Source organism: Mandrillus leucophaeus, unplaced genomic scaffold (genome assembly GCF_000951045.1).
Source record: "Mandrillus leucophaeus isolate KB7577 unplaced genomic scaffold, Mleu.le_1.0 Scaffold549, whole genome shotgun sequence".
Lineage (NCBI taxonomy): Eukaryota > Metazoa > Chordata > Mammalia > Primates > Cercopithecidae > Mandrillus > Mandrillus leucophaeus.
The window spans coordinates 877522-900059 of record NW_012105908.1 but is presented as its reverse complement, the minus strand read 5'-3'; the positions used below and the strand labels follow the sequence as shown (position 1 = coordinate 900059).

At 40.3% G+C, this 22538-nt stretch overlaps 1 protein-coding gene across 3 annotated transcripts in view; it reads left to right on the top strand.

Annotated features, from left to right (window-relative positions):
• The window catches only part of N4BP2L2 (NEDD4 binding protein 2-like 2), a 96237-nt gene extending 76284 nt beyond the window's left edge, over positions 1-19953 (top strand). For 2 of the 3 annotated variants that reach the window (XM_011997812.1, XM_011997811.1), the window contains exons 7-10: positions 8210-9930; positions 13558-13643; positions 15995-16038; positions 19461-19953. In XM_011997812.1, the coding sequence (XP_011853202.1) occupies positions 8210-9930; positions 13558-13643; positions 15995-16024 (1837 nt within the window). In that variant the 3' untranslated portion in view covers positions 16025-16038; positions 19461-19953. The remainder of the gene's footprint in view (positions 1-8209; positions 9931-13557; positions 13644-15994; positions 16039-19460) is intronic. The other variant, XM_011997810.1, reaches the window with a different exon arrangement.
• The last annotated feature ends 2585 nt before the right edge of the window (positions 19954-22538 follow it).

Sequence of the window (22538 nt, the reverse complement as noted above, 5' to 3'; positions counted from 1 at the left end):
GTTTCCTTAAACATCTGGAACAACAACATCATCATCATCAACAAAAATATTCCATCTTTGTGTATGTGTTGGGACACCTTCTACACTAAGGCTGTTTATAATTCTGCCCTTGTCTTCATTTCCTGCTTGTATAGAGTCTGGATGTCAGCCAGAAGCGACAGTTTTTTAGGTCTTTTCTGAGCATACAGCCTGACTTGGGTAAGTGCATGGCCTTCTAGATTCCCAGGAATATGTGGGAGCTTTTCAAAGCCCTTATTCCCTAAAATGCTTCACTTCTCATCTTTTCTTCTCAAGCTTTTTGGATTATCTGTTGTTTACCCCGAGTGGCAGTTATGCCTTACCCCAACTGACAGTGGCTAATTCATTTGCCTTTAAATGTATTCAATAAATGCCCCCTACACTGGGTAGTTGTGTTTGTCCTAGGAAAGTTTTGAGTTAGTTAAAATAGGCGCAAGCACTTTGAGCTCAGAGTCACCAGCAAGGTCAAAACAACAACAATTCTCTGAGAAGAAGGTCCTTTCTGCCACCCTTGGTAATAAACACCGGTGCTGGGAAAGTAGGTTGTTGTCTTCAGAGCCAGTATTAATCTGCAGAGCAGTAGATGGGGCCAGAGTAAGTTAAAACCACTACAAAGAGCTGGGCACGGTGGCGTATGCCTATAGTCCCAGCCGCTTCGGAGGCTGAGGTGGGAGGATAACTTGAGGCCAGGAGTTTGAGGCCGTAGTGTGCTGTGCTCAGTTCTGTGAGTAGCCACTGCACTCCAGCCTAGGAAACAGCCATACCCTGCTTCATAAAAACTTTAAAAACTAACAAATATTTCTTACTGAGACTCAGCTTTCTTTTTTTTTCTCTTTATTAAACATTTTGCCCAGTTGCTGTAAACCCTTGATCTGTTTTCACAGTTCTGATAAAGTTGATTCTGACAGTTCTTTCCTGTTTAGTCACTTCTGTTGTGAAGGGATGAGCTTTTGGAGTTTGTTACTCCACCATTTTTGCTGACATCACTCATTAGTTGACTTTTTTTTTTTTTTTTTTTTAAGACAGAGTCTCCCTCTGTCACCCAGGCTGGAGTGCAGTGGCCAGATCTGGGCTTACTGCAACCTCTGCCTCCTCAGCTTAAGCAATTCTGCCTCAGCCTCCCAAGTAGCTGGGACTACAGGCGCCCGCCACCATGCTCGGCTAATTTTTTGTATTTTAGTAGCAGGGTTTCTCCATGTTGGTCAGGCTGGTCTCGAACTCCCAACCTCAGGTGATCCACCTGCCTCGGCTTCCCAAAGTGCTGGGATTACAGATGTGAGCCATCGTGCCCTGCCAAGAATAATAATTTTTTTCTTCCTTTACAGTCCTTGTATCTCTTCGTTATTTTCCTTTTCTATTTTGTCTGATATATCTTTCATGAATACAGAGGGCCTATACAATGTTGAATGGAACTGGTGATAATAGGCTTTCTTGTCTTGTTTCTGATTTAAAGAAATGTTTTTAATATTTCTCATATTAGAAATTATGTTTGTGATAGGATCATAGTACTCACTGTTAATTAAGGAAGTTCTCATCTATTCCTGGTTTACTAAGAGTTATGTGTGTTATTTTTAAATAGTAATGGATTTTGAGTGTTTTAAGTACACAGATAGAAAATAAATAAAACAATTTCTACCACTATTAAAAAGCTTTTAGATGTGTTTTCTCCTTTAACTTGCTGATGTGGTTAATTATATTAATGGATAGTCTAGTATAAATGAGTCTTGCAATCTTGAGATAAACCAGTTAAATCATAATGTATTATCTGTTTTACACATTACTGGAGGTAGTTTGGTGATATTTTATTTAGGGTTTTTGTATTTAACTGAGACTAGTCTGAAAGTTCTCATTTTTGTGTAACTTCCTGGCTCTATCAATCTATGTTAGCATTTTGAAAAAAAAGCTGGAGGTATTCTTTCTTTTTCTTTTCTCTGGAAAATTGTGCATCTAATTGCAATGAACAATTCCTTGAATATTTGGTAGAACTTTTCTGAAAAGTCACCTGAACTTGGAATTCCCTTGCTGGGGGGAAAAACTTAACCTTTATTGTTTTACCATTCTAGGACTACCCAGGCTTTCTGTTTCTTTTTAGTCAATTTTAATAACTTGTGTTTTTGGCTGTGTGTGCTGGGCCTGTAATCCCAGGACTTTCAGAGGCCAAGGCAAGAGGATTGCTTGAGCCTAGGAGTTCAAGACCAGCCTGGGGAACATAGTGAGACCCTGTCTCTTAAAAAAAAAAATAGCTGGGCAGCTGGGCATGGTGGCACATACCTGTGGTCCCAGCTACATGGGAAGCTGAGGTGAGGGGGATCGCTTGAGCTTGGGAGCTCAAGGTTGCAGTGAGCCATGATCACACCACTGCACTCCAGCCTGGGCAACAGAGTGAGACCCTGTCTCAAAAATAAATTAATTAAATAACTTGTATTTTCTAGCTAAATATATAAATAAATGTATAAATTACATTTCACTTAAATTTTCAAATTTGTTGTTATAAAGTTATTCATATAATTAATCTTTTATCTTTTAAAATTTTTCTGGATCTGTAATTGTGCCTTCTTTTCTATTTCTAATGCTCATTTCCTTTTTTTCTTCCTTAATCTCACCAGGAGGTTGTGTTTTTTATTATTCCCTTTCTTCTACTTAAAAGAATATGTGTGTGTAGTTATATTGTTTTCTTTTTTTAAAATATGGACAGAATCTTGCTATGTTGCCCAGGCTGGTCTTAAAACTCCTGACCTCAAGCAATCCTCCCACCTCAGGTTTCCAAATTGCTAGGATTACAGGCGTGCACCACCATGGCTAGCCTCTTCTACTTTTTTGAAGTTTATTTTACTCTTCTTCTCTGTAACTTCTTCAGTTGTGTGGTTGACTCATTAATTTTGTATCTTTCCTTTTTAATGTGAATGTTCATGCAAATATCCCTTTAAGTATCACTTTTTAGGCCAGGTGCAGTGGCTCACACCTGTATTCCCAGCACTTTGGGAGGCTGAGGCAGGCACATTGTTTGAGTCCAGGAGTTTGAGACCAGCCTAGACAACATGGAGAACACGTCAGAAAGAAAGAGAGAGCAAGAGAGAGAGAAGCAGGGATGGGTGGGAGGGAGGGAGGGAAGGAAAAGAAGGGAAAAAAGGGAAGGAAAGGAAGGAAAGAAAAAGAGCCAGGCGTGGTGGCGCTCCTGTAGTCCCAGCTACTCTGGAGTCTGAGACAGGAGAATCACTTGAACCCTGGAGGTAGAGGCTACAGTGAGCTGTGATCATATCACTACACTCCAGCCTGGGTAACAGAGCAAGATTCTGTCTTAAAAAACAAACAAACAAAAATCACTTTTTATATATATTTTTTTACTGTTATTCAGTTCTAAGTATTTCCATTATAATTTTTCTACCTATAAATTTTTCCATGTTTATAATTTTTTCCAAAAAAATTACTGTTACTAATTTCAAGGTTAACTATATTATGGTCCATACATTAGTAATTCTTTGAAATCTTTGGGGGTCTAGCTTTATGGCCCAGTTAATTTCTATAGATATTATATGTGAGCGTGAAAAGAATGTGTTTTCACCAATTGTTGGATGTGGTGTTCCATGTTAGTGTGCTCAATCATTATTATGCTAGTTAAACTTCTGTGTCTTTATTTTGTCTCATTGTTCTATCAATTACTGAGAAAGGTGTTTTCATCTCTGAGAAAGATGGTGGATTTATCAGTTTGTCTATATATGCCAGTTAGTTTAAAAAAATTTTTTCCACTTCCAATCATTTGCAATTACATTAAGTAAATTACATTTTTGGAGAATTTTCCAGTTCTTCTAACTCAACTGTTTGTTTTAAGTAAAGCGTAAGTATCACATTGCCACATTCTACTCTTGAATTGCACCATAGGAGTCTCAGTGAAATTTATAAGATTGTTTTTGTTGTTGTTAATACATAATAAAAATAAGAGCTGCCATTTATGAAGTACCCACTATGTGTCAAGCATTGTAATAGGTGCTTTATTTATAATTAAAGCCCTCTTCTCTCACATGATTGGGACAGATAGCTGGTTAGTTCATTGAAAAAATTGTTTAAAGAATTATTATGAAATGATACATGCTTTAAACATTTTATTTGAACTTAAAATAAATGTTTTTATGTGTATTCAGCAATTTTTATGTATAATTTTGTTCAGTGCAGTTTAACTTTTTTCATGCATAAACCACATCTGTAGTGTGTAGTCAGGAATTTCTAGTTTCTGTTGATATAAATTGGAAGTAGAACCCAAAGAAATATTCAAAGCAATATGAGTGCATAATCATAGGTCTTTATTATTTTTAACCAAATTTCATAGTTATCCTGGCTATTTAACAGTTGTTTAACACTTCATGTTTAGTGAGACAAACTATATAATTATAGTAAAAATTATTATTGGCATAAACAGACTTGGGAATAAACCCATCTGACTCTTTATAAATATACAGTTCTAAACAGTGACAGCAAAAGCATTCAGTTACACTGGAGAGCAGCCATCTAGCTGGGAGTATTTAGTGTGAGTCGTTAATATCTGTCCTTATTGTACAGAGGCAATGGAGAGAATCAATTGATCTGCTCTATCAGTTGAGTAGAGGTTATTTAAGAGTATCTATATTAGTAGTCCTTACAACAGCTTTGCAAGGAGGGGTATTTTCCTCGTTTTAGAAAGACATGATTTGCCCAAGATCCCACTGCTAGCTAAGGCCTGGACTTGGCTATTACTGAAACAGGACCAGGACCTGGCCTCAGTTATTTCAACTGGTCATTCCACAAAGCCATGAGACCTTTTATAATCTGCATGTGATTTAATCTCAGATTTACTTCATTTATTGCCCATTATCATAAATTAGTATCTAGGATTCTGCATTGGGAAATGTTTTCTTCTGGCCCCCTTAATTATTTTTTTTTCCATGAAGGTTATTACTCACCATGCTTTCCAACCTCCCTTCCTGCTTTCTTCAGCTTTATCTGGATGCTCTCTCACCTTTGTCATCCGGTCACAGTTCACTTGGTTAGGTTAGCTTGTATCTGAACAAACACTTTCTAATTCTTGAGAGGTACACTCCATCGCTACCTAGCAGCTTGGATTCTAAGCTATCATTTAGAAAGCAAAATCTTACTCATCATAGATATGTTACCATTTGTTCATTTCTTAATTTCTTCGTTCTTTTCAAAGCTACATCCTGTGCCTCTAACTCTTTTGATTTCCTCTCCATGACTAACTTTTATTTAGTGATTTTTTTTCTCCTAATGGTGCCATTCATTCCTAAATGAATCAGCACCAGTGAGATCACATTTAATGATCCTTGACACAGCTTTGATGAGATTCTCACACTTTCTAGATAGATGTTTCTAAAGAAAATGCATCTACTGGTTAGCCACATTCAAGCAGAAGTTATCACCACCACCATCACTACCAAGTCTCTTATTTCCCAGGGGATTCACAAGTCACTGTTACTGGTTTGTGTTTCCTTTCCAGAAAGCCATGTCCACTGTTTCTGAAATATGGACGGTAGCTATATAGAGCTCCAGTGGTGCAGAACTGGTATATGTCTCTGGCACTTCATTGTAGAGTCAGTCTGAGGATTTTCATACCTCTTGGCATTCTGTTGTATTTTCAGTTGGAATTCTAATCCTTAGAGATTTCTTTGATTAACTCTTAGCAAACTGCCTTAATAAACTGCCTGGTCTCCCAGACTCCAATAGTTTACTTTTTAAACCACCGTATTCTTTCATGGTCCAGTGTTTACTTCTCTGGGTTGTTAGCATTAGCAACCATAGTGGGTTGTTAGCATTAGCAGGTCCTTCCCTAGAAAGCAGACTCAGGAGGAAAAAACAACAAAAAAAGACATTAGCAGGGTCCCTAGTATCCTGTTCCTAAACAGCTGATTGTAATCTGCTTAGAAAGCAAAGGAACTCTTGGGGAGTATTAGAGAAGCCCTCTTCTTTTTCACTTTCTGACCTCTTTTTTAAGGACAGATTAGCCTACTCTGAGCTGGACTTTGAGGGAACTGATTTACCAACCCTCTCTCCAAACCCATCTCTCGCAGACTTTTATGTTGCAGTAAGTAACCACTTCATCCCTCTAATTAGGCCAATCTCCTGGTACTCATACTTGATTCTTATCTTTTTCCTCATACCCTATATCTGATTTGTTTTCAAATCTTGCTTATTTTTCCTTCAAAACAGTATCCAGAATGTGATCCCTTCTCACTGCCTCCACCCCATGAGTGAATTAGCTCCAGGAGGAGGCACGTGTGCCCATCTGTTGATCTCAGTTATGGGCCATCTAGCCTGGCTTTTCCATTGCTCATATGGAGCCTTGACCTGAGGGCAGATTAGGGAGAGAGGCTCCTTCATGGTTAGTTCTACCTGATCCCAATGAAAGTCCTCGTTGCAGTCCAAGGTATAGTGTCAGTTATGAAATTCATCCTGCGGACTAGTATGTCATTCTGAAAACAAACTCCCCTGTCTACTCAAATGTGAACCATTCTGTTTCAGGGCAAGGAGAAAAGAAAACAAATAGAGTTTGTTGTTGCATTATTCATTTGATTACATGGTAATATGCTAAGGATGTAAGAGACTCACTGCAGCACTGGTGATTCTATGGAGCTTAATGCACTTAATGTGTGGTCACTGTCCCTCAGAACAGCTCTCTACTGTACAAAGAAAGAGAGCCCTAATATAGGGAAATGCAGTTACTGAAATATGGCTCATCACCAAAATATTTATAGTTCCGTATACCATCAGAAAGACTAAGGTCTACAACTGTACTTGGAAAACTGGCTTTAAAAAAAAGATGTTACCTTTATGTATTGGGACTGTTTAATTGCTTTACATGTACCAACTCACCTAATCTTCAAAACTATATCAAGTAAGGGCAAAGGCTAGACTTAACCCCATTTTACAAAGACAACTGATATACAGAGAAGCTGAAGAATGTGCTCAGGGTCACGTGGCTAGTGGCAGGTTCAGACCTAGTTTGATTCGCTCTAAAGTCCACACTCTTTAACCATTATGCAACACTGCCTCTTGATTTAAAAAGAAAATTGTACAAAACCTTTCCTTCTCTCTTTTCTTCCTCCTCTCATTTTCAAACGCTCACATGTGCATAAACAGAAGATACTCAGCTGGCAAGGGTTGAGTCCTTTTCATGACAGCAGTTCTTGGGCCTTGACTCCTATTATCACTAACTTGTATCTTGAGACTTTTCTCCTGTTGCCTCTCCTTTCTCTGGATCAAATCAAACAAGAAACAACAGGAAGTGAGAGGAGATACTGGAGGCTGGTCTCGAACTCCTGACCTCAGGTGATCACCCACCTCAGCTTCCCAAAGTCCTGGATTACAGGCGTGAGCCACGTGCCTGGCCTCTAGATATGTTGAGATACACAAATACTTACTAACGTTTTATAATTGCCTATAGTATGCAGTGTAGTAACAGGCTGTACAGTTTTTCAGCCTAGGAGCAATAGGCTATATAATATAGCCTGGGTGTGGTGTAGACTACATCATGTAGATTTGTATAAGTACACTGTGATGTTCACACAGTGATAAAATTGCCTAACGATGCATTTCTCAGAAAATATCCCTGTTAATACATGCTTATATATGAACTATTTCCTTTAAGGAAAATACTAGGTTTTTTTAAAGTTATTTCTGAAATGATTGTATGCATATTTGCTTTAACTTTCTCAAAGTATACTCATTTTTAATGTATAGGATTAAAGTATCTCTTTTTAAAAGTGATTTTAAATATAATATAAAGTATGGCCAGCGTGGTAGCACTTGCCTGTAATCCCAGCACTTTGGGAGGCTGAGGCGGGCGGATCACCTGAGGTCAGGAGCCTGGCCAACATGGTGAAACCCCGTCTCTACTGAAAAATTAACCGAGCGTGTTGGTGGGCACCTGTAATGCCAGCTACTTGCGAGGATGAGGCAGGAGAATCACTTGAACCCGGGAGGCGGAGGTTGCAGTGAACCGAGATCGCACCACTGCACTCCAGCCTGGGCGATAAAACGAGACTCCGTCTCAAAAAACAAACAAACAAACAAAAAGTACATGCACACTTGCGATTCCCTTGTACTAAAGGTTTTTAAATCTGCACATGAAGAGTATGATGTTATAGTTTGCTTACGTTATACATGTAATTAAGTCATACATTTTCTTAATTCTTTGATATTTCAGAGGAAGAGTTTTGAAGAAAACTGGGCATAGGCTCAGCAAAACCAAACAGAAGAGGAACAGAAAAAGAAACAAAAAGCAGAACAGTCCGAATAAAATCATGGAGGAAAACTCATTAGAATTCTTAAGTGATCTTACACCAGGAGATCAGGACCCATCTCAGAGTGAAGAGGAAGACATTGCAAAGACCAGAAGAGACTCAGAATATCCTTTCATTGGTGGTCTACAAAATGAAGTCAGAGATTTTGTGACTGGGTATGAAGAAAAAAGATGGAAAAATAAAGATCCTAAACACAGTTTCCAAAACGTTATGTCTATAGTTGAATTGGACAACACACCAAAGAATTACCTCTCTAAGGAAGGTGATAACTTGTTTGTAAGTTTGTCACTGATGCCAGATGAAACCTCTGTTACTAGTCCAATAGTGACTCAAAACCTTTCCTGTGTAACAACTGATGACTGCTCTGGCATGAAGGTAGAAAAACATATTAGAGATAGGCATACCATAGCATTAGACACCCAGAACCTTGCTGCGGAAACTTCATGCTCATTTATGAAGAAGAGAGAAATAGTAGATAAAAGTCTCCCACGTGAACCCGTTCTGTGCCATCAACGTGGAATCAGAGTGTCAGATAAAGTTTTAAGAGAGGAACAAGTGTATGCAATTAAAATCAGTCACTGGGTTTTTTTCACAACCAGTTTATCTGATGAAGATTTACAGCTGGGCTCTGACAGACAGCCCTATTTTGGTAGCTGGCCTGCAGGACCTCATAAGTTTATATGTGAACCAAAGAAAGATAGAGCACATAAGTTGACTGGTCCTGACAGCAGGGGGCAATGGATTCAATTGATCTTCACTTCGGTGGCAGCATCCGGACCAGGAAGCAGTCCAGAAATATTGAGAGACAAACTACTGATAGGAAATGAAGATTTTTCACCTCCACCTGAAACTATAGATTCATTCATAGAAACAAACCTCTTCAGAAGCTGCTTACCTCAACTGGATATACCAAAGAATGCTTTACAATCAACAGAAAATAAGAAAAGGATTTTCAATTTGGTACCAAATTTTAACTTATTAGGACAGAGTCATATCAGTGTAAAAGACAGGGAGAAATGTGACCTGTTAACAAAAAACCATGGACTAAAAATTACTTTGGGAGAAGAAAAAGATAGAATTTCAGAAAGAAACAGTGAAGAGGAGAATAAGCAAAAACTTATGACCTTTGATCATCATCCATTGTGGTTTTACCTTGATATTATCAAAGCTCCCCCTTTAAATATTGGTGGACAGCGTTATTCTCATTGCCTGTCATTTAACAGACTAAGGTGCTCTGCATCTTTATACAAAAATTATATTCCTTCTTTTGTGCTGCATAATATGTCTAGTATTTGGAAGGCATCTTTTACAAACAAGAAACTGTTTTTGACTTTCGAATCTCAGACAAGAGTAGGTAATAAACTAAATGATGCAGGGTTTATTTCCCCAGAAATTTTACACAGTCATCCTGACACTTCGTGCTCTTTGGGAATCAGTTCTGATTTTCACTTTTTAAATGAAAGATTTGATGGAAAGCTGAAAAGATGGGAAGAACCTAAGCAATTACCAGCTGAGGACAACCAAGACTTAACAAGCACTCACTGTAGTTCCCTTGGGCTACCATTATCACAAGGGTTTGCCTTGCAACTAGTAAAGCTTTTTGGATCTCCAGGCGTTCCAATGGGTAAGTTGTTTTCTTTTGCTAAAAGTAAAAGATCCAGTTTAACATATGTAAGCAATTTTAGAGGTGTTTCTACCTGGTGGTTAGTGATCTCATGCAGCTTATTAATCTCGTGGTGCTTTTCAGCAGTGAGTGAGGACCCGTAGCAAACGGTGCTTGATCTTCAAAGTCCCCACCTTTTGCTGTCGGTAGTCTTCATGTCTCCTTCAATGTCTTTGAGAACGTAGAATACTTGGGCTCTCAATTTCAATAGATACTGGGAAGAATGGAGGATGAAGCGGGCAAAAAGGGATTATGTAATCCAGTAGAGATAGGCTGCTTTATTAATTTATTAATTTATTTATGAGATGGAGTGTCACTCTGTCACCCAAGCTGGAATGCGGTGGCGCAATCTTGGCTCACTGCAAGCTCTGCCTCCCGGGTTCACGCCATTCTCCTGGCTTAGCCTCCCAAGTAGCTGGGACTACAGGGGCCGGCCACCATGCCCGGCTAATTTTTTAATATTTATAGTAGAGATGGTGTTTCACCGTGTTAGCCAGGATGGTCTCGATCTCCTGACCCCGTGATTCGCCCGCCTCGGCCTCCCAAAGTGCTAGGATTACAGGCATGAGCCACTGCGCCCAGCCAGAGATAGGCTGCTTAAAAAAAAAAAAAAGAAAGAAAGAAAGAAAACCTTTCTACTTTCTTTCTTTCTGTTTTTGAGGCGGAGTTTCGCTCTTGTTGCCTAAGCTGGAGTGCAATGGTGCAATCTCGGCTCACTGCAACCTCCACCCCCCAGGTTCAAGCAATTCTCCTGCCTCAGCCTCCTGAGTAGCTGGGATTACAGGCGCCCGCCACCACGCCCAGCTAATTTTTGTATTTTTAGTAGAGACGGGGTTTTACAATGTTGGCCAGGCTGGTCTGCTCAGGTGATCCACCCACCTCAGCCTCCCAAAGTGCTGGGATTACAGGCCTGAACCACTGCTCCTGGCCGTAAAGAAACTTTCTACTTTCTGCGTTTATTTTGTTTAACACATGGCTCTTTCCTTTCTCATCCACAATTATGGCTCCCAAATACAACATTAGTAAATGGGAGATTGCAAAGATTACATGAAGGAAAGATATCTGAAATAGCTGAATTTCCTTTTTAAAGGCAGTCTGTAAAGGATGCTGAAGGGAGGAGGTGGAAGTCTGACTAGTTGACTTCAAAGGTGCCTTCAGGCTCTTAAGGTTGTTATTTTGGGGCTGGGTGTGGCGGCTCATACCTGTAATCCTAGCATTTTTGGAGGCCGAGGCGGGATGATCACTTGAGGTCAGGAGTTTGAGACCAGTCTGGCTAACATGGTAAAAACATGCTCTACTAAAAATACAAAAACTAGCTGGGCATGCTGGCATGTGCCTGTAATCCTAGCTACTTAGGAGGCTGAGGCAGGAGAACCACTTGAACCTGGGAGGCAGAGGTCACAATGAGCAGAGATCACACCACTGCAATCCAGCCTGGGCGACAGAGTGAGACTCCATGTCAAAAAAAAAAAATTGTTATTTTTGGAAATGAAAAAAATCTACATGTGAATAAAACAAGCAAAAATATGATTTTTTAATATTCCACCTAAATTTCTTTTTGGGCCAGCCACAGTGGCTCACGCCTGTAATCCCAGCACTTTGGGAAGCTGAGACGGGTGGATCACCTAAGGTCAGGAGTTCGAGACCAGCCTGGCCAACATGGTGAAACCCCATCTCTACTAAAAATACAAAAATTAGCCAGGAATTGTGGCATGTGCCTATAAACCTAGTTACTCAGGAGGCTGAGGCAGGATAATTGCTTGAATCTGGGAGACGGAGGTTACAGTGAGCTGAGATCGCACCACTGCACTCCAGCCTGGGCAATAGAGTAAGACTGTTTCAAAAAAAAAAAATTTTGTCTTCAATCATGAGCATATTTAAGATAATGTCTTTATGATATTTATCCCAACTTTTCCTTATCTGTAACTCAATAGCTGATACTTTCTAGTGCTCTTCCTTGGGGACAGAAGCTGTAAGACTCAAGAGGCCAAAGCTCCGATTTTTGTAGTTCTCCTGTATCTTCTGTTGTTCTTTACTTCTCAGGATTCCTTGGGGACCTGTTCCATCTCAAAGCTTGTCACCCTGAGTTTTTTTACTTGGCTCCTAAGCTTCTGATGCTCCAGATAAATTTGGTCCCGCAGCTGAGACCAAAGATTGACTAAGTCCTAGGGCCAAGGAGTCATAATTATCAACCTGCTCTTGGGGCTCTGACATCATATTTATCATATTTGTAAACTTTGTGAATAATTACATCTTGACTATTTGCTGTAATTTTTCTTTTTCCTCTTTTTTCTCTCTTTTTTTTTCTTTTTTTTGAGACGGACGCTCTGCCGCCCAGGCTAGAGTGCAGTGGTGAGATCTTGGCTCAGTGCAACCTCTGCCTCCCAGGTTCAAGCGATTCTCCTGCCTCAGCCTTCCAACTAAGTGGGAGTACAGGCGCCTGCCACCGCACCCAGCTAATTTTTTTTTTCTTTTTGTATTCTTAATAGAGATGGGGTTTCACCATCTTGGCCAGGCTGGTCTCCAACGCCTGACCTTGTGATCCACCCGTCTTGGCCTCCCAAAGTGCTGGGATTACAGGCGTAAGCCACCTCACCCAGCCTATGTGCTGTAATTTTTCTACCCACCTACATACACCAAAGAAACATACCAATTTTTTCAAAGTAAATGCATTTGCTTTGGGGAGCTCTAAGTGATAACTGAAGATGTTTTAGATCTGGGATCTTAGTCAAGGTCCATATTCTGAAGTTGTATGTAAAATTTTGGGGGTTATTTTGTGCCATTTTTTGGGGGGAGGTCCGTAGATTTTATCAGCTCCTCAGAGGGGTCTATGATGCAAAAAGATTAACAATCACTGCTTTAGAGAGGCACCAGAATGCATGAAGACACTATTGTGAAAAGATTCTATGCCTCCTCTTACCTTGAATGCACGATATCATCATAATCAACAATGATCAAGCATCCGCTAATTAAACTTCCGAAAGCTTTTTAAAGGAAATAGACCTCATTCATCAAATAGCTTACCTTCTAAATGGGGAGACAAGACTAACATAAAACAAAATTACTGCACATAGAAAATATAAATGATAAGCTTATGAATATTTTATGAGTGACATTAGTAGTGCTAAAAGGATTGTAGAAGAGAATTTGAGGTTATAGTTTTGTCTGGAATGCCTTCCATGTGGAAGTGCATTATAAGTACTGTTTTTACAAGGGAGAAAGAATGTATCTTAAAAGAAAAGCAGAGGGGAAGAATTTCATATTTGGAAATGGCATGTGCTTGAAAGGGATAAAGAGGAAACCATAAATAGAGGCTATGAAGCAATTTGGCTAGATTGGACGGGCCAAGCTCATGGTCAATGGCCTTGTAAATAAGGCAAGAATGCAAATATATCCTAGTATTAGAGTCTGGTTAGTGTTTACTAATTGAGATCTGAGACAAACTCCAGCTTTAGACATCACCGAAATATCTTTAAAACTAGACTTTTAACGGTATGGTGGTTAGATATCAGATTTGCATGTCTTCACAGTTAGGGTAAAAATCTGTGTGACATTAGAGATGAGATTAGTTCTTTCTTTTTTTCACAGAATCCTTGTTGCCTGATGACTATGTGGTTCCTCTTGACTGGAAGACACTAAAGATGATCTATTTGCAATGGAAGATGTCAGTGGAGGTATATACGTGTGTGTGTGTGTGTGTGTGTATATATATATATATATATATATTTTTTTTTTTGAGATGGAGTTTCACTCGTTGCCCAGGCTGTAGTGCAATGGCGCGATCTGTGCTCACCACAACCTCTGCCTCCTGGATTCAAGCGATTCTCCTGCCTCAGCCTCTCCAGTAGCTGGGATTACAGGCATGAGCCACCATACCCAGCTAAGTTTTTGTATTTTTAGTAGACACAGGGTTTCTCCATGTTGGTCAGGCTGGTCTCAAACTCCTGACCTCAGGTGATTCTCTTGGCCTCCCAAAGTACTGGCATTCCAGGCATGAACCACCACACCTGGCCAGTGGAGGTATATTTTTATGGCTTTCAAATAGAAACTGCTATTCTATTCTCTACTTCTATGAGATTAACTTTTTAGATTTCACATGAGTGAAATCATGCAGTGTATATTTTTCTGTGTCTGGCTTATTTCAATTAACATAATTTCTTCCAGGTTCATCCATGTTGTTGCAAATGACAGAATTTCCTTCTTTTTTATGGCTGAATATTATTCCATTGTACAAGCTATGGTGTTCATTGCACAGCAGGGAGGGTGACTATAGTTAACTATAGTTAACAATAATGCATTCTATATTTCAAAATAACTAGAGGAGAGGATTTTGAATGTTCTGACTACAAAGAAATAATAAATATTTGAAGTCATATATATGCTGATCACCATGATTTGATCATTATACAATGTGCACATGTATCAAAACACATTGTGCTCATAAATATGTACAATTATTTTGTGTCAATAAAATTTTTAAAATTATGGAATAAAAAATAAAATTTATCAAACTTGAGAGAAGTGCTAGTTACCTTAAATTAGAAAAAGAATATATATGCATGGGGATGAGTGGATAATATAGGCATGTTTCCTTTCAATTAGTCCCAAAGAGAAAGTTGCATGTAATTCCCTAACTTTGTGGAAGAATATACAGGTATAAGGACTCACTGGGGATGACTAAGGCACCCACTGTAGGAGAGTCCTTTATTCTTCATTGCATCTTTTCTCCTGTCCAGCCCTCAGTCTTATCCATTATGATAGAGTAACAGCTACCAATTAGATTTGTAGTTACTTGACTTGGAAGCACCTTCCTATTGTGATCTGTGGTCCACAGTGACAGACATGACTATTCTGAGGGCTGTTCATTTTCCAGGTAGCTGGAGGAGGACTGGCTTGGAGGGTTAGAAGGATGATAGAGAAACTGGAAAAGCCAGTATTTCACCTAACCTAGTGGGGGTGCCTGGGGTTCTGTTCACATTAGTTGGTTATTATTTAAATGTGTCCAGAGGCAATGCTAATGGGTGCATTTTGAAATGAATAGTAAAATCAAAATTTAGTGAATCATTACAGAATAGTTCAGGACAGTAGGTATTTTTTAACTGTTCTCATAAACACTGTTATGGGAAAAGTAGACTCATTTTGTCTGTCCATTTAGTAAAACCAAATACATTTTTTCTCAACTTCTTGTTTCTCCTTTTTCCCCACGGAGACTTTATTGCTACTTAAAACACACATACACACACACACAGAACAATATTTTAAATGTTTAAATTGACATTTGTGGCCAGGCGTGGTGGCGCATGCCGATAATCCCAGCATTTTGGGAGGCCAAATTGGGTGGATCGCTTGAGGTCAGGAGTTCGAGACCAGCCTGGCCAGCATAGTGAAATCCTGTCTCTACCAAAAAACAAAAATATTAGCTGTGTGTGATGGCACTTGTCTGTAATCACAGCTACTTGGGAGGCTGAGGCAGGAGAATCACTTGAACCCAGGAGGGGAAGGTTGCAGTGAGCCAACATTGTGCCACTGCACTCCATCCTGAGTGACAGAGCAAAACTCTGTCTCAAAATAAATAAGTAACTAAATAGATATTTATGGTTATTATATTTCTTTCTTTCTTTTTTTTTTTTTTGAGACAGTCTCACTCTCTCACCCAGGCTGGAGTGCAGTGGCGTGATGTCAGCCGAATACAACCTCTGACTCCCAGGTTCAGGAGATTCTCCTGCCTCAGCCTCCCAAGAAGCTGGGACTACAGGCATGTGCCACCACACCCACCTAATTTTTGTATTTTTAGTAGAGACGGGGTTTTGCTCTGTTGGCCAGGCTGTTCTCAAACTCCTGACCTCAGGTAATCCACCCACCTCGGCCTCCAAAGTGCTGAGATTGAGCCACTGTTATATTTCTTCTGTCATTTTAGGAGTGTCCCTACATGAGTAAAATGACAGTGCAAACTTAACTCCAATGCCAAATATTAATATTTTATGTATTTTACTAATATGTTATGTATTTTAATTATAATTTCTAGAAAAGACAGAAGAAGATGGTTGAAAAATGAAAATTCCTTGAACCGTAAGTATGACCTATTCTAGAGACCTCTGTTTGATCACAGAATAGTTAATGTTGACGTTATTTGGTTGTAATAGCTCATATGTATTATAGCACGACTGGAGAGTAAAATATAAAAAATGAAGTTTGTTACCATAGCAACCTTGTGTGCTTAGTGTACATGTGATGTTTTTGTTTCCTTTAAGTGTAGATCTTTTCTGAAATACAACAAAGCTTAGATTGTTGCTCCCAAATTTATTTTCCCACTTTACTGGTTAGAACATATTTTACAGCGTTCTATCAATGCAGTTTATGAGACATTTCCCCCCTTGGGTTGATATGTGACGAGGGCTGGGAATTAGGGGTGTAGGTTCTATTTAAATATTAGGTTATCTAGGAAAAGAGGTAAAACATATAGACAAGCTCATGTTATATTTTACACTTGTCATCAAGCTGACATTAAAATAAACACATAGCCTTTTTTTTCAAATGCCTAAATTATGAAATAAACACAGCTGCTACGATTTCAGTGCATATATGTCTGCATCTGATAAGAATTGAATGCACTATGCACTTACTATATGGTTTTTTCATTTTAACTTATTTCTAAGAGTATCCTACTTTCCATTTCTCAACTAGAAATACATGTATACCCTGTAAAAATGTTTTTTGTTTGTTTTAACCCTGCTTCCCCTGAAAGAAGAGGAAGAAGAACTGAAGATTTGGGAGAGGAGTTTAGAAATTTGCAGGGGTCACTAGAAAAATGTGGGATAAATATGGTACAGGAGGAGATAAGAGCCTATGAGGAATTCCAGAGCAAGGAAGTGAAGACCTTCATTCAATTATTCAGCAAATGTGGCTTGGTGTGGTGGCTCACACCTATAATCCCAGCACTTTGGGAGGCTGAGGCAGGCAGATCACCTGACGTCAGGTGTTTGAGACCAGCCTAGCCAACATGGCAAAACCCCATTTCTACTAAAAATACAAAAATTAGCCGGGTGTGGTGGCAGGTGCTTGTAATCCTAGCTACTTGGGAGGCTGAGGCAAGAGAAATGCTTGAACCGGGGAGGCAGAGGTTGTGGTGAGCTGAGATCGCCCCACTGCACTCCAGCCTAGGCGACAGAGCGAGACTCTGCCTCAAAAAAAAAAAAAAATTGTTTAGCAAATGTTTATGGAGCTGCCTCATGTCAGACACTGAAGATATAGCAGTAAAAACACCCCTGCCCTCATGGAGTTTGTGTTGTAGGGATTAGAGTTGACGCCATAGCATGTTGGGCAAGGACTTGGCTGAGTGAGCCTCTAGCCTACCTCTGACTGAAGTTAGATTAGAGTGAGTGAAGTCCCCTAGATGGCCCCAACATGAGGAGACACCAGTACAAGCAGCATGCAACAAGCGTGGATGTATTTTGCAGTGGCCAATTTCAGGAGTCTTTTCCATCTGCTAAAATCAGTAGCTTTGTGTCAGGGACACTTTTGCGACCATAATTTTGATTTTCATGTTGATCTCCCACATGTATTCTAAACCGTCAGGACTTCTCACAGAGCATTCTGCCCTTAATTATTATTTTTTTTTCTTTTTAGGGAATTTTATGAGTGCTGTAGCTATGTGCAGATTTTTTTACAATTTTACTGAGAAAGGGCATTCTGTTTTGTGTTTGGCATTAAGTACTGACTGACCAGTCTGTCTCAAGGGGTAACAGAAATTTAGAACGAGGGAAATAGCAGGAGAATCTGGTTGGCTCTGGGAGCCACAAGTCAGTGCCCATTTACAAATATTCTCTCTGCTGGTTGCCAGGGTGTTTAATGTCATGGTACTCCTTTATGGCAGTGGGGCAGGGTGCTAGGAAGAGGATGGGTCCCCATCTTAAGGCTCCTCCTAACTGTGTGTGACCCTAAGCAGAGGACCCTTCTCAGAGTGTCAGTTTCTTCATTTGTAAAATATTTATCTTTTAAATGAGGATTAAATGAAATAACTTTGCAAAGTTATTAAATGAAAAAACTGGCTAGGTGTGGTGGCTCACGCCTGTAGTCCTAGCACTTTGGGAGGCCGAGGTGGGTGGATTGCCTGAGCTCAGGAGTTAGAGACCAGCCCAGGCAACACAGTGAAACCCTGTCTCTACTAAAATACAAAAAAAAAAAAAAAAAAATTAACTGGGCGTGGTGGCATGACCTGTAATCCCAGCTACTCGGGAGGCTGAGGCAGGAGAATTGCTTGAACCCAGGAGGCGGAGGTTGCAGAGAGCCGAGATCGCACTACTGCATTCCAGCCTGGGTGACAGAGCAAGACTCCATCTCTACAAAAAAAAAAACAACAAAAAACAAAAAACTGTGCAAAGTATGGCGCCTAATGCCTGAAAAATATTAGACTCTTAATAAGAGTTAATTTCCTTCCCCTAAATACTGCCTTGGATTAAAGCATTGCCTTTCTTTTTCCCTCCCTCCCTCCCTCCTTCCCTTCCTTCCTTTTTTGAGATGGGGTCTCACTCTTGTTGCCCAGGCTGGAGTGCAGTGGTGCAATCTCGGCTCACTGCAACCTCTGCCTTCCTGGGTTCAAGCAATTCTCCGCCTCGGCCTCCCGAGTTGCTGGGATTTCAGGCGCCTGCCACGATGCCCAGCTAATTTTTTTTGTATTTTTAGTAGAGACGGGGTTTCATCATGTTGGTTAGGCTGGTCTCAAACTCTTGACCTCGTGATTTTCCTGCCTTGGCCTCCTAAAGTGCTGGGATTACAGGCATGAGCTACCGTGCCCAGCCTTTATTATTATTATTATTATTATTATTGTTGTTGTTGTTTTTGAGATGGAGTCTTGCTCTATAGCCCAGGCTGGAGTACAGTGGCTCACTGCAACCTCCACCTCCCAGGTTCAAGCGATTTTCCTATCTCAGCCTCCTGAGCAGCTGGGATTATGGCCCGCCACCATACCCAGCTAATTTTTGTATTTTTATTATTTTAGAGACAGGGTTTTGCCACGTTGGCCAGGCTGGTCTTGAACTCCTGACCTCAAGTGATCTGCCCACCTCGGCCTCCCAAAATGCTGGGATTACAGGCATGAGCCACCATGCCCGGCCAAAACGTTGCCTTTGAAATGCTCTCTGGCAAAATAGAAATTGTGTTCTTTAGGAGAGGAACATATTGGCCCAGTAAACATGTTAACACATTTGCATGAATTAGTGCATTTGTTTTTAATTTTTTGTAATGTACATAGCTGGATCTTCAGGGAATGGGATCTAGAACAAGTTTCAGCTGAAGGACAGGGAGTTGGGAAATGTCAGGGAACAGGATCTTGAATGAGGCAGGACTAAGCAGTGTGGACTATGGGGACAGTTGTGAAGTCCTGGATGCCAGGGGAGTGGCATAGCTCAGGAAGTAAAGACTGGGAACCTGAAAACAAACTCTGTTCATGTCACATGTTTTCTGGTCTTGTCTGGGCTTGTGTTTGCTTGTAGTTGACTTCTGCTGTCTTCATGGTACTGCTGAAGATCGTGATCATGGAGAAAAGTCAGAGTGCCCAGTGCCAACCCAAGGGATTCTTTCCAGAGACATACCCGTTGGATACCAAAATTAGTTTGGATAATCTGTCCAACCATTCTCGATAAGTTATCTGAATAATAAAAAAAACTCAACAGAGGAGGTAACAATTTAAACATTTTATTGTCTAATTTGTAGATGTTTACCATACTTTATAATTTGATAGAAGAAAATAAGGCACAGAAAACTTGAGTACCTTATTTTAAAAACTGCATTAGGATTAAAAGGTTAGCCCCTATATCAAAGTATTGGTCTAGAAATGATCCCATTTCTAGAATTCTGAAATCTAAAAAGCTCTGAAAATCGAAAGTTATTTTTCCAAATGTATTCATTGCGGTAAAATACACAAATATAAAATTTACCATCTTAACTGCTTTTAAGTGTGTTATAAATACATTCGTGCTACCATCACTAGCATCCATCTCCAGAACTCTTTTCACCTTGCAAAACTGCAATTCTATATCCATTAAAAAATGACCCATTCCCGGCCGGGCGCGGTGGCTCAAGCCTGTAATCCCAGCACTTTGGGAGGCCGAGACGGGTGGATCACGAGGTCAGGAGATCGAGACCATCCTGGCTAACACGGTGAAACCCCGTCTCTACTAAAAAATACAAAAAACTAGCCGGGCGAGGTGCGGGCGCCTGTAGTCCCAACTACTCGGGAGGCTGAGGCAGGAGAATGGCGTGAACCCGGGAGGCGGAGCTTGCAGTGAGCTGAGATCCGGCCACTGCACTCCAGCCTGGGCGACAGAGCAAGACTCCGTCTCAAAAAAAAAAAAAAAAAAGGCCCATTCCCTCAGCCCCTGGCAACCACTGTTTCTGTTTTTTAAATAAGTTTGACATTAAAACTAAGTTTACAGCCAAACCTGACCCAAATACGAGCTGGGCACAGTGGCTCATGCCTGTAATCCCAGCACTTTGGGAGGCTGAGGCAGGAGGATCACTTGAGCCCAGGAGTTTGAGACCAGCCTGGGCAACATGGTGAAACCCAGTGTTTACAAAAAATACAAAAATTAGCCAGGTGTGGTGGCACAGCCTGTAGCCCCACCTACTCAGGAGGCTGAGGCAGGGATGATTGCTTGAGCACGAGAGGCAGAGATTGTAGTGAGCCAAGAGAAAAAAAAAACCTGACCCAAAAATGTAGGCAATTAATTTTACTCCTTATTTATCCCACTTGGAATGTATAAAGTATATTCATGTATTTCATTGTAGACATATTAATGTGTTTACTGAGGTCTGCACCACACCCCACTGGGAATATAGGATAATATACAGTACTATTACCTTTAAACAACAAACACTTTCTGAATTCTGAAGTGTATCTGACCTCTAGAATTTTGGTTAGGGGTTGTGGGACTTGTACTGTACTACAAGTTATTAATATTATTTTTTATTCTGTTTTAGTTTAGTTGTACTTAATAAACTTAAAATATGAAAATTCATATTTACAAAATATAAAGTAAGGAGTGACTACTCACTATTCAACATGTAGACATCAACTTAATCTCCATTTGCAGAAAGGGAGCCCGGGGTCTTATCTTACCCTACTTCTCCCAGATGTCTGTCTAATCTTCCCAGAGGAGCAAACCTCTAGGCCTGGGGAGGCGCAGGCAACTGCTTAGGGTGTGGACATTCGTTTGTTAAACAGACTTTGCACTGCCCTTCTGGTTTACAGCCCCGCCTCCAAACTTTCCAGTTTTGGAGATTTAGGGTTTATGCTGGGTAATTTGTGTTATTTCTTGGCTGTCTATAAATCAGAGGATTTTTTTTTTTTTTGGCCAAATCAATTAACACCTGGCCTTTTGCTCTCCAGTTTCCAAAATTTTGTTGCTGTGATCTCTCTCTCTTCTTTATGCTTAAAAGAAAAATAGTAACAAAACAACCACTCCGCTAAAAAAATAAAATAAGCCAAACTAACCCCCTTTACATTCTAGCAGGGTTTCAAAGAGGAAGGAGAAATTGAATACTTGTGTTTAATCCGTCATCTTTATTGGGAATTTAGTGCTGCACTTAAGATATCTCAGTGTTTTCCTTATGTTCATTTTGTAGTTTTCTGTTTATGTTTCTTCACTAAACTTGCTCTGTTGCCCAGGCTGGAGTGCAGTGGTGCAATCATAGCTCACTACACCTACTCAAGTGATCCTCCCATCTCAGCCTCCCCAGTCTGGGATCATAGATGTGTGCCACAATGCCTAATTTTTAACTTTTTAAAATAGAGATGGGGTTGTGATGGTTAATACGGAGTGTCAACTCGATTGGATTGAAGGATGCAAAGAATTGATCCTGGGTGTATCTGTGAGAGTGATACCAAAGGAGATTAACGTTTGAGTCAGTGGGCTGGGAAAGGCAGACCCATCTTTAATCTGAGTGGGCACAATCTAATCAGCTACCAGTGTGGCCAGAATATAAAACAGGCAGAAAAATGTGTAAAAGCTAGACTAGATTAGCCTCCCAGCCTACATCTTTCTCCCACACTGGATGCTTCCCGCCCTTGAACATTGGACCCAAGTTCTTCAGTTTTGGGACTCAGACTGGCTTCCTTGCTCCTCAGCTTGCAGATGGCCTGTTGTGGGACCTTGTGATCGTTTGAGTTAAATACTACCTAATAAACTCCCTATGTATGTATGTATGTATGTATGTATGTATGTATCTATCTATCTATCTATCTATCTATCTATCTATCTATCTATCTATCTATCTATCTATCCATCCATCCATCCATCCTATCAGTTCTGTCTCTCTAGAGAACCCTGACTAATACAGTAATCTTGCTGTGTTGCCCTGGCAGGTCTCAAACTCCTGGCCTCAAGTGATCCTCCTGCCACAGCCTTCCAAGGTTCTGGGATTACAGACCTGAGGCACCATGCCCGGCCACTGATTGACTGCTAAGCATTCCAAGTCCAGGGTTATTTGGAGCTCTAGGTTTGAGGGTTATATTCCTGGTTTCCACTAGCTCTTCCTTCATACTTTCTTACTTTTCCACATCTTGTTAAACA